Genomic DNA, 10,843 nt, shown 5'->3' with positions numbered 1-10,843 from the left:
CTAGAGAGAGAGAGAGAGAGAGACAACTTTTAAAACCAATGAATATCAAATCTGCTGTAGTTTATTAAAAGTTTGACTGGAAAAATATGATTTTTCTTCCCTTTACTAGTTTATTTTAAATGGTCATGTGGTGTAACAAACAAACATGATCATCTTTTTCTCTCGAAGCGAACATGAAAAGTGCTGCTCACCGCAGATTAGTGCCGATCACTCTCGGAAATTAACGGAATAATCATTTTACAGCCGTAAGCGATATTAAATTATTTTGGGAGCATGTGAATTTTTTCCACATCTGACCCACTAAATTATTAACCAAGGTTGCCAATGACGATCAGAGCGGACATGATAGCATGTACAACTCACCTAAGATGACAGTTTGAGATGGAAATCATAAGTTAAAGAGGTCCATTTATGCTTTTTAATTTTTTTAAAATACATTTTCATCTTTCTTTAGTGTGTAATGCTGCTGTTTGAGCATGAAAAAGAGAGTTATTCTCTATATCAGTGTCTGTGTCTTAGTCTTGAGTTTCTTCTGGGAACAAACACGTCACAATATTCCTCATTTAAATAATTCATACGCAGAATAAAGGGGCGGGGCCTGGGTGAGTTGTTAGTAGTGCACATTGAAATGTACTTTAAACCAGAGTTTTATGTCGCTCAGCTTGTGTTTTAAAGCAGGACGGACTAGAGGCCAGTTGGGTATCATGTTCAGCGCTGTATTTAGTCAAGCTCATGATCTGTGGAGAACTGAGACGGAAGTGTTCGCTGAACTTTTCTCCACCATCCATGCTGACTCATTACACACTTACTCTAGTACACACCTTTTCTAAAAATGAAAAACATCTGAACTGCATTAACTTAACTGACACTTAAATGACAGATTACGTTCAGAATGTAATATTAGTGTATTGTTACAAAAAAGTGTGAGTTTTCCGTAATCTTGAATCATGAACTAAATGAATGAACATTACTAAACATTTGTTCTGAGAACATGAACTAAAAAAATTATGATAGTAATGTTTGTTACTATAGTAACTATAGTGTCATTTAAAGTTTATCAGTGCACATCATATTTTTCTTTTTTTAGTTCATGTTCTCCGTAATCTTGAATCAGAATAACTTCCCCTCCTCTTGCAGTGACATCATCACAACCAGAGGGCGGGGCTCAACCTGTCACTCACATGAGATCAGCCAATAGCAAACCACAACCATCCAATCAATTCCCCACAGGCAAATCAAGCCCCGCCCACATTTGTTCTTGTTTGAGAGGCCGTTTCACTCGGATTTACGGCACAATAGAGAAGAACAGACTAGCACAACTTCAGTTTCATGTCGACTTTAAATGATAGATTATGGTTAAGTTACTAGTGTGTTGTTCCTGAATAGTGTGAATAGTTATCTAAATATCTGAAAGTAGATCTGTTCAGCTACTATGTTTGTTTATGGCTTTTTTTTTTAAGTGTTACTCAAAACTATATCAAAATATCCAGTGCTTTTGTACCAAGTTGGTGCTAAAATAAAAAATAATAGTAGTAAAAACAATTGTTATTATTATATTTTTTTATTTTAGCACAGAAGTGCTGTATTTTACATTCAAATAAAATAAAAACTATTATATTGGTCTATGTTGTTATTTATTCAAATAAAATTGAAATAAAATATTAAATATGGATAAAGTGCTCTTTAAAGTAAGCAGTTACAAAAAAGCTTTCTTAAATAAAACATACTTGAAGTTGCTTTAATATTTCACTGATAGCATGAAATAATAATACATCTGTGCAGTCAGCAAGCTGTGTCAACTGATGAAATGTTGGTACTGAGACATTATTGAAAAGTTATTATTGGTGCAAACAGCGAGAATAACATGATGACACAAGAAGAAACCAACATGACACACACACACACACACACACACACACACACTCACCTGCTTTACTGAGTTTGATCACCTCTGCGCCCTTCAAGAGCTTCTTCCCAGCAGTATCAGAGTAAAGATCTGAAAATATAAAAATAAATCAATAAAATCAATATCGCTGCATGCATGCATGCATTAGACTGACACTGTAACCAAACAGTTACCTAACATGCACAGTTACAAATACTGGTAGCTAGATGGCTGTCTTGATCCAGTAATGCAACACACGCACATCCGCGCACACACACACACAAACGCACGCACGCACACGCAGAGAGACACAGTGTCTAAACTTATACACACTCCGTCTCATGAGCCACTAACACCCATGCATTCGCGAGTAAAGTACAGAAGTGCCTGACACCTGTCAATCACTCATGACATATGCGCATATGAATGCATGCGTGTTTACAGCGTGTTGTTTATGCAGCGGCGCAGATGCACGAGAGGACACGCGCGAGCGCGCACGCACGATCTCCCGTTCTCGACCCCGACACCATGAAGCGTCGTACTGCAGTCGAACAAGTGTGTGAGGGCAGTAATGCGACTTACAGTGTGTGTTGTGGCTCCTGTGTGCAGTGTGAGCGCGCGGCGGTACAGCGTCGCCATTGCTCTTCCTTCTTCCTTCACAGACTGAGAGAGACGAGCGAGCGAGAGAAACATGTGACGTCACCTTCGTCAGGGTTCGGCCAGTGTTCGGGTGCGTTCGGCTCGGAAAGGTGAAAGGTTGAGCGTGTACAGTCCATCAAAACATGTATCCCTCCTGGGACCCAGGAATAGACTTTTGGCCACTGTAGTGGACATTATGTTTTAGTGAATTTCTCTGACGCCACACATGTCACGTGTCACAATCTGGGTGTCCTGTAAAGAGCACATTCAGGGCTTTTCAGAGACACCAAATGTTTGGAGGTTTCACCATGAAAACAACTTCTCCTGGGTCTTTAAAAATGACTGACATTCATTTAGTGATCAAATGTAGCACTCTTATGGAAATATGATCATATATTTTAAATCTGACTACTTTTCAAGTTGTATTAAATAAACCAACATCTCAGGAAAACGTTATGGGGTTTAAAATCAAAATATGATTTTGTTTTGATTTCATACATGTCCACTGTAGAAGACATCAGGACTTAAATCATGTTTATCAGGCATTTTGGGAGACACAAGTGAATATGGAAATAAATTATACATCAATATTCCTATGAAATATTGTATATTATGATTAAAATGTTGCCAATTATTACACATCTTTGCACCAAGAATACATTAATATGCAAATTAGATACAGTGTATAGATACATTGCATTGAATGGGAATATTAATTTATGGCCATTTTACCCACATATTGCATAGAGTAAAATGGCGTATCAATTCATTACGTTATATCTTTTATAACATAGTTGAGAATCATCTTTATACAAATTTTGGTTAAAAAAATCCCATTGTTTTTGCCTATACATGTAATTTATGTTTTTTTTTAAACAACTGAGTCCTGGCGTCCACTACAGAGGACAAAGCATAACATGAATAAAATATTATTTTTCAAAAAAAAAATGTTACCATTAATTTCTTTTGCTCTAAACAATGTGATGACATGAAAATAAATAAATAATAATAATTCAAAATACTTTTTTTTCTGGGTCTCACAAGGATATAGTACAGTTATAGTTTTTTTTTTATTATTTTAAGTACTGTCCTAAATCAGCCCATCCTGTACTAACTAATGCACAACCACAGCACAAAACAAACACGCATCTCACTGAGATATGAATAGCCTATGTGAGATAAATAAGCCAAACGCGGACAGTCAGGGGTCAGAACACCTGTAGGACATTACAATCTCTTTTGACACTCGAAAACAATTCACGACTGTGAACGACCTTATTGAGGCATTCGCTCCGGAGAATGTTTTGCTTGTTCTTTTGACAAATGTTGATCAGAGAAGTCACAGGATGAGCAAGCAAACAAAAGCGCTATTATACCAGAAGGAAACCCAGATTTATTTGGGTAAGAAATCACCCTTTCTCCCCAGAAGCACAAAACATGAGATATCAGGCTTGCATAGATTCAAACACTACCAAGTGCACTTCACAGTCACTTTTATTCATCAAAACAAATAAAGAAACAAAAGCATGAACAAGAATGGAAGTAAAACAAAGAAAAGGCTTTAGGAAGGAACTCCAGCACCATTAGAAATGCTTAATACTGCATTAAATGCATAGATAACAATATAAAGGCAAAATAAACATGAATAAGGACGAAACTACAATTTTCAAATGCAAAAATACACAGGAATGACGCTGTGGAAAGGCCTGTTCACCGTAACACGTGAACATGAACGCAAAGGTTGAAGAAACAGCGAAACATCGTAAAAGTAAAATGTCATAGTGCATTCAAGACATTGCATTTCCATTAAAAGTTCAAAAAAGCACTATATATAAAGGTATTACAAAGGATAAAACAATTTTAAAAACGACACGTTCTTCAAGTACACAAGAAATCAAAAGGTGAAAGATATAAAACGTAAAAGGAGGAGAGAGAAAAATCACATGAATACAATATGCAATTTAACATGACACATTCTTATAAATTGCAAGCATAAACTGTTTTGTTTTGGTAACACATTTTTTTAACGTGTCCTTGTTACACACAATGCATGTATTTACTATAGTAATAACTATAAATTATGCATAATTACATGCAATTAACCCTAAACCTAACCCTATAGTAAGTACATGTAGTTAATATTACTCAGTACTTAAATATATAATTAGTGTAATTATATATTTAAGTACTGAGTATTAATAAGCATGTACATGTACTTACTATAGGGTTAGGTTTAGGGTTAGTTGCATGTAATTATGCATAATTTATAGTTATTACTATAGTAAATACATCATGTGTAACAAGGACACTGTAAAATAAAGTGTTACCAAATAAAGTGTAACCGTATTCTTCATAAAGGCTAAAGTGTGATTGGTCGTGTTGTGTCGGGGTTCAGATGTGTGCTGTGGCCGGACCCCGTCCCGCAGCTTGTTGAGCGTTGACCTTCTGCGAGTGCCAGCGCGTCTCCTTATACACAAACCAGGCGTTCCCAACCCATATGAGGAGATTCAAGTATCCAAACACCTGAGAATGAAGTGTGCAGTCAGGCGTTTACAACATGCATACTTTAAAAAGCATGCTGATCGTGCACTATTGATTGCAATGAATAAAGTCCCATGCTACCTTAATATTCTGGCATATGCAACATTTAGGAAGTTAAATGCATTGAAAATGCTGTTTAATATTCATATTTAACAATAATAACAATATTAACAATAATCTAATTGGTTTATTATTCATATTTAATATGATTATACCAACGATATGTAATGAGTTATTAACATCGTTTATTTTATTTTATTAATGTACATTTATAACACTGTTCTTACCTTGCCTTTAAATGACAGAAAACTGGTTAATACTGAGGGAGTGACAGATCATTTGACATCTTTCTCTCTTTTGATGAATGTAATTTTCCCCTCTTTTGGAAACTCATAGAAATGCTATAGTGGATTTATTTATTTTATTTTACTATTAGGGCAAATAGCAATGCAAAAATAATATTTGTTGGTAATAATATAGAGGTTTACCCATCATTGGATCTTAAAGTCACCATGAAATCAAAACTGACCATTCTAATTTTTTTATGGAATATTGCAACATTTATAATAAATTATATATCCAAGCACATAATTTAATTTTTTTTTTTTTTATTCATGTTCCTTGTAATCTTGAATCAGAATAACTTCCCCTCCCTCCTGCAGTGACATCATCTCTTCTCTGATGACGAGGGCGGGGCTCAACCTGTCACTCACATGAGATCAGCCAATAGCAAACCTCAACCATCCAATCAATTCCCCACAGACAAAATCAAGCCCCGCCCACATTTGTTCTTGTTCCAGAACCGGTTTCACCCGGATATACCGAGGTAAGAATGTGTTGGTTTGTGTTTTTATATGTATTAACTCAATATTACAGTTTTTTTAAACTATGGTGGCATTTTAATGTCGTGTCTGCTAACGTCTTTGTCTCGTTATATCGTGTTTAGCACTTGTAATGTTTGGGTCTACACAACAGCATGTGACATTCGTTGGTGAATCATAATTACGGAAAGTCATAACTGACGCGATATATAAAGTCACGGCTTTGACTGTTCCAATATGGCCGACGGCTTACATATAAACAGCCGCTAATGAGGCATCTATCTGTCTGTCTATATGGCTCCACATACACAATATGTGGAAGAAAAGACTCCTGTTTCATGTCAACCATAATTCTAGCTGATGTTTTGTGAAAGACGTATTGCTGATTGTTCAGTGTGTTTTGTGTCTTACCACAGATATATTGAGCAAGCGCATGCTGGCAAACTCAGTGACTTCACATCGGACACCGGCGTCCCTGCAGAGCGCCAGAGTCGAGTCAATGCCGGCCGTCCCGGTGGCGTCCTTCACCGTCTGCAGGCCTCGAGCCCACGCCGACGAGCACACCAGCCACAGGAACGCAAACGCCGAGGTTAACACAAAATCCTAGCAGACAAACACAAGGAAAATTTAAAAAATGCATAAATCAGGGATATAAAAAACATGGTAACACTTTCCAATGAGGTTCAGTAGTTAACATAAACAATACTACTTCAGCATTTATTAATCTCAGTTAATATTAATTTCAACATTGACTAATACGTAATTAAAATCAAAGGTTGTGTTTGCTAACACTGTAAACTACCATGAACAACGACTGTATTTTTTATAACAAATATTAATAAATCTTGTAACAAATGTATTGTTCATTGTTAGTTCATGTTAGTTAATACATTAATGAACCTTATTGTAAAGTGTTACCAAAAATACATGTTGTGCAAACGGTCCCTAAGTTAATAATGATCTTTGCAATGGAAGTGAATCACTGAAAACTAACTTTAGTTAATTAATCTTTACCCTAGAGCTGCTGTAAAGACAAAACAATCTCTGTTAGGCTACTGTAATCTCCTATTATTACTGTAAAGCTGCTTTGAAACAGTCCATGTTGTTATAAATGAAGGTGACTTGACTTGACTGTACAGTTCAAGCTCTAGTACTCACAAACATAGGGCCGAAGTCTGAGTCTCGGTACACATGCATGTATCCCAGGTACACCAGCAGAGCCGCCATCGAGTAGAGGAACGCCAGGACGGCCACGGCCACGAAGAACTCCACCGAGGACGAGGCGTCTCCCACCAGATGAGTCTCGGCGACGCTGCGGTTGCAGAGGGTGGTGTTGTTCTCCACAAGACGCTCCTGGCTCATCCTTCAGTGAACAACACCGAGAACATGTGAGGAGAGGAGTGATTATTATAGCTTTAAACTGGGTCTTATTTAACTGTGGTTTTGTCATTTTTATTTAGTGTTTGGTTTTTTCTTAGTATTAGTATTTAGGTTTATTTTATTTCAGTTTTTGTTTAATTCTAATTTCTCATTTTTGTTTAGTTAAAGACTTTTTTTTTCAACTAATATTTGTATTTTATTTTAGTTTGTTTTAATTTTTTTTTTTTTTTTAATAGTTTTAGTTAATAATAGTAATACCCGGGAAAGAGTTTATATAAGTCGGGCCAAACCTGAATGAGTGTTTCATTGCCGGAACTTAATTTGCTGAAATTACCTGTTTTTTAGTAATTGTGTTATGTTTATGAATTTTTTTATTTTTTTATTATTATTTTTTATGGTTTTAGGTTTACACAACTTTTTAGGTTTATTTTTTATTTCAGTTTTAGTTTAGTTTCAGTTAGTTGCCAAGATAACAAACCTATTTTTTATTTTTATTTTTATTTATTTTTCACCTTTATTTGACACTTTTTTTAACAGTTTTAGTTATTAATAATAATAATAATAACCCTGGAAAGAATTTATATTAGTTGGGTTAAATTTGTGTTATGTGTTTCTGTCATTATTGTTAATCTATCCATCTATCTATCTATCTAAAATTCTTTTTATATTACTATTTAGGTTTATTTTTTATTTCAGTTTTAGTTTTAGTTTAGTTAGTTGCCAAGTCAACATTTCTAATTTTCATATAAAGTTTTTTTTTTCATATAATATTTGTATTTTATTTTAGCTTATTTCGATTATCAAAAATATTGTAATAGTAATAAAACAATAACCCTGAAATGAGTTTATATTAGTCGAGTCAATGTCGAAACTTCATTTAAATTTGAGTTAAATTTGTAATAATTGTGTCATTTTTATTAGGTTATATATATATATATATATAAATCAAATTGATTAATCGCATCTAACATAGAAGTTTGTGTATACACACACACACACACACACACGCACGCACATACATTTACAAACTTTTGTGTTAGACGTGATTAATTAATTTGACAGTTTATTGCCATTTCAGTTTCCGTTTCCGTTAGTTGCTAAGACAACAATTATTTAATCTTTATTTAAATAATCAAAAAGGTTCCAACAGTTGTAGTCACTATAGTAACCGCGGGAAGCGTCTCCATGATCGGGCCACACCTGAACGGGTATGTGAAAGTGGCAGTGAGTGTCTGGTTGTCTCCTCCGTCGCAGAAGATGGAGAGCTGGTTTCTGCCAGTGTATCCTCCACACGTCCCGAACGCAAGAACAGCAGCGAGCTGCAGAAACACACAACATTACATGAGTCGAAACAGCTTCACTTTCCTAAATGCACATGAAATAAGCCCTCTTCTCCGCCCATGAATCATCTGACATCCTAATCTGATCTTGTGCTCAGTTTTAACCTCTGATTCCCTGCCGGTTTGTGTTTAACCCCTGCTAAGCTAAATGAAGACCTGCTGTTCGTGGCCAAAGTCAAGCTCATTTCCCAACTCCAGATGTTTGTCTCTTCGCTGCATGAAACATCCTGTTTGCCAGCTCAATCTCAAGATGCAATCCTAACAAAAACGGAGAAAACCAGCCGCTGTAGACAGCAACAGCTGTGACTCCGTTTCCACTGCCGATATCAGATTCCTCTGAGGAAATAACGAAGGGAGGAACTTCATGTAAGAAGGTGGCTAAAGAAAACTCAAGACGTGCTGAGTTGCTGGTGTAGGGAATGTGCGTTTAATGGGGGAAAAGCATGCAGTCCCAAGAAAAGTGGAAATGCTTCTATTTTGAATTAGCTATATGCAAAACATATTATAAGCATACTAAAATATGCATACTTTATCATTTCTTAGTATGCACTTGAGCATGCTATAGACAAAACATAATCCATACTCCCACTCCATTTCCAACATGGGGAAATCTCACAGTAAAGCAAGCATCTGTGAAAAACATGATATACTGGGAGAGTAATGTATCTATGCATCATCTTTTTACTCTTTTATCACCGTTTTAATGTACCTTACTTATATTTTGTGATTATTTTAATTCCTTTCTGTGTAAATTACCATATGAAATGTGCTATATAAATAATCTTGCCTTGCCTTAATTGTCTTTTCAGGTTTCAAGGGGAGGAAAAAAATTCCCAGATTTAAAATTGTAGATGGGCTATAATGCATCCCACATGGGTATTGCTCACTATTAAATAATTCGTGTGCATAACATGTTTAAGTACTAAATCTACTAGTATAAGTAAAGTAGCTGTGCTAAATATTAAGGCTGGTTAATTTGCATGGAAGAATGCATTCGTGTAAACGCGCTTTCTGCGAGGCCTTTGCTCTTCGTGTGAAAGTTAAAGCATGAAAACTATCTTACTCACCCACTCCACGACTTTAACAAACCCCAGAGGCTCTCGAACAGGGCTCAAGTTTAATCTGAATCCAGTCTGCATCTTTTTCCAGCGGCACAGATATATCCTCCGGGAAGAAAAGGAAGGGGCTCAAATCTTTTCTGGCTCAAGTTTTCATACGAAAAAAGTAAGTTTGACAGAGTGACGTGGTTCTGTGGTAAATGATGCTGCTCCTCCTCCGCGAGGAAACGAGAGTAAATCCAGATGAATTATTAAGAGAAACAGATTTATTTTTGTTGAGCGTTTTTTAAGCAGACACTAGAAGCCTAATATATTTGATTAATATGTATCTGACGTGTGTATCCAATATATAAATATATAGTTTCTTCTCTCGGTTTTTTGATGCGCGTGTAAAACAGCCCAGCAAACAATATTTCAGTCATATGATTCTGTGAGACGCTAGAGATGGATTCTCGACATTCCTGTGCTCCGTTATAAACTCTCAAGTCTCTTAAAGGAACAGTTCACCCATAAGTTAAACTTGTCATTTGAATGAGTTTCTTCAGGGTGCGAGTTGTGGAGGTCTGTATGTAAGTATGTATGTGGAGCCATATAGACTGACAGATAGATGCCTCATTAGCGGCTGTTTATATGGGCCGCTATATGTAAGCCGTCCGCCATATTGGAACGGTCAAAGCCGTGACCATATATATCGCGTCAGTTATGACTTTCCGTAATTATGATTTACCAACGAATGTTACATGTTGTTGTGTAGACCCAAACATTACAAGTGCTAAACTAACACAATATAACGAGACAAAGACGTTAGCAGACACGAAATTAAAATACCACCATAGTTTAAAAAACCTGTAATATTGAGTTAATACATATAAAAACACAAACCAACACATTCTCACCTGAGAAAGGTTATCATTTTTTTTTTTTTTTTTTTTAAATCTCGGCGGTTTCACAACCAGAGGCTGTGCAATGTTATAGCATCTTGGAAAACTTGATTTTTACTGAGTAATGACAGCACCTGAAATGTTGACCGTTCCAAGATGGCGGACGGTTCGACTTGGTCAATGTGGTTTCTATGGGTACATCTATGGCTGAAACTCTTTCAGTTCGGTATCGGGATCGTAACAAAACAAGTTCTGTATAAATAGTTAAAACTTATATTTTTACACATATGCATAATAT

The 10,843-nt window shown here is 35.9% G+C and overlaps 1 protein-coding gene across 2 annotated transcripts; it reads right to left on the bottom strand.

Moving 5' to 3' along the window:
* Nucleotides 1–3,980: 3,980 nt before the first annotated feature.
* sypl1 (synaptophysin-like 1) lies at nucleotides 3,981–10,214 on the bottom strand. 2 transcript variants are annotated; one of them, XM_084112524.1, is made up of 5 exons: nucleotides 9,674–10,214; nucleotides 8,467–8,585; nucleotides 7,045–7,249; nucleotides 6,298–6,489; nucleotides 3,981–5,047 (listed from the first exon to the last, which is right to left on the bottom strand). In XM_084112524.1, the coding sequence occupies exons 1-5, from the start codon at nucleotides 9,743–9,745 to the stop codon at nucleotides 4,916–4,918; spliced, it is 720 nt and encodes a 239-aa protein (XP_083968650.1). In that variant the 5' UTR covers nucleotides 9,746–10,214; the 3' UTR covers nucleotides 3,981–4,915. The 2 variants fall into 2 exon arrangements, with proteins under 2 accessions (XP_083968650.1, XP_083968651.1); XM_084112525.1 differs by lacking the exon at nucleotides 9,674–10,214 and adding an exon at nucleotides 8,763–8,939.
* Between the last annotated feature and the right edge of the window lie 629 nt (nucleotides 10,215–10,843).

This window comes from Abramis brama, assembly GCF_963993115.1.
Source record: "Abramis brama genome assembly, chromosome: 4".
Taxonomy (NCBI): Eukaryota; Metazoa; Chordata; class Actinopteri; order Cypriniformes; family Leuciscidae; genus Abramis; species Abramis brama.
This window is presented reverse-complemented; position numbering and strand designations above follow the sequence as displayed.

Coding starts and splice junctions, on each gene's coding strand:
- sypl1 (XM_084112524.1), bottom strand. CDS start 9,745: ATGCAGACTGGATTCAGATTAAACTTGAGCCCTGTTCGAGAGCCTCTG. Junction 8,586..9,673: donor TTGTTAAAGTCGTGGAGTGG/GTGAGTAAGATA, acceptor GTGTTTCTGCAG/CTCGCTGCTGTTCTTGCGTT. Junction 7,250..8,466: donor ACTTTCACATACCCGTTCAG/GTGTGGCCCGAT, acceptor TGTTCACTGAAG/GATGAGCCAGGAGCGTCTTG.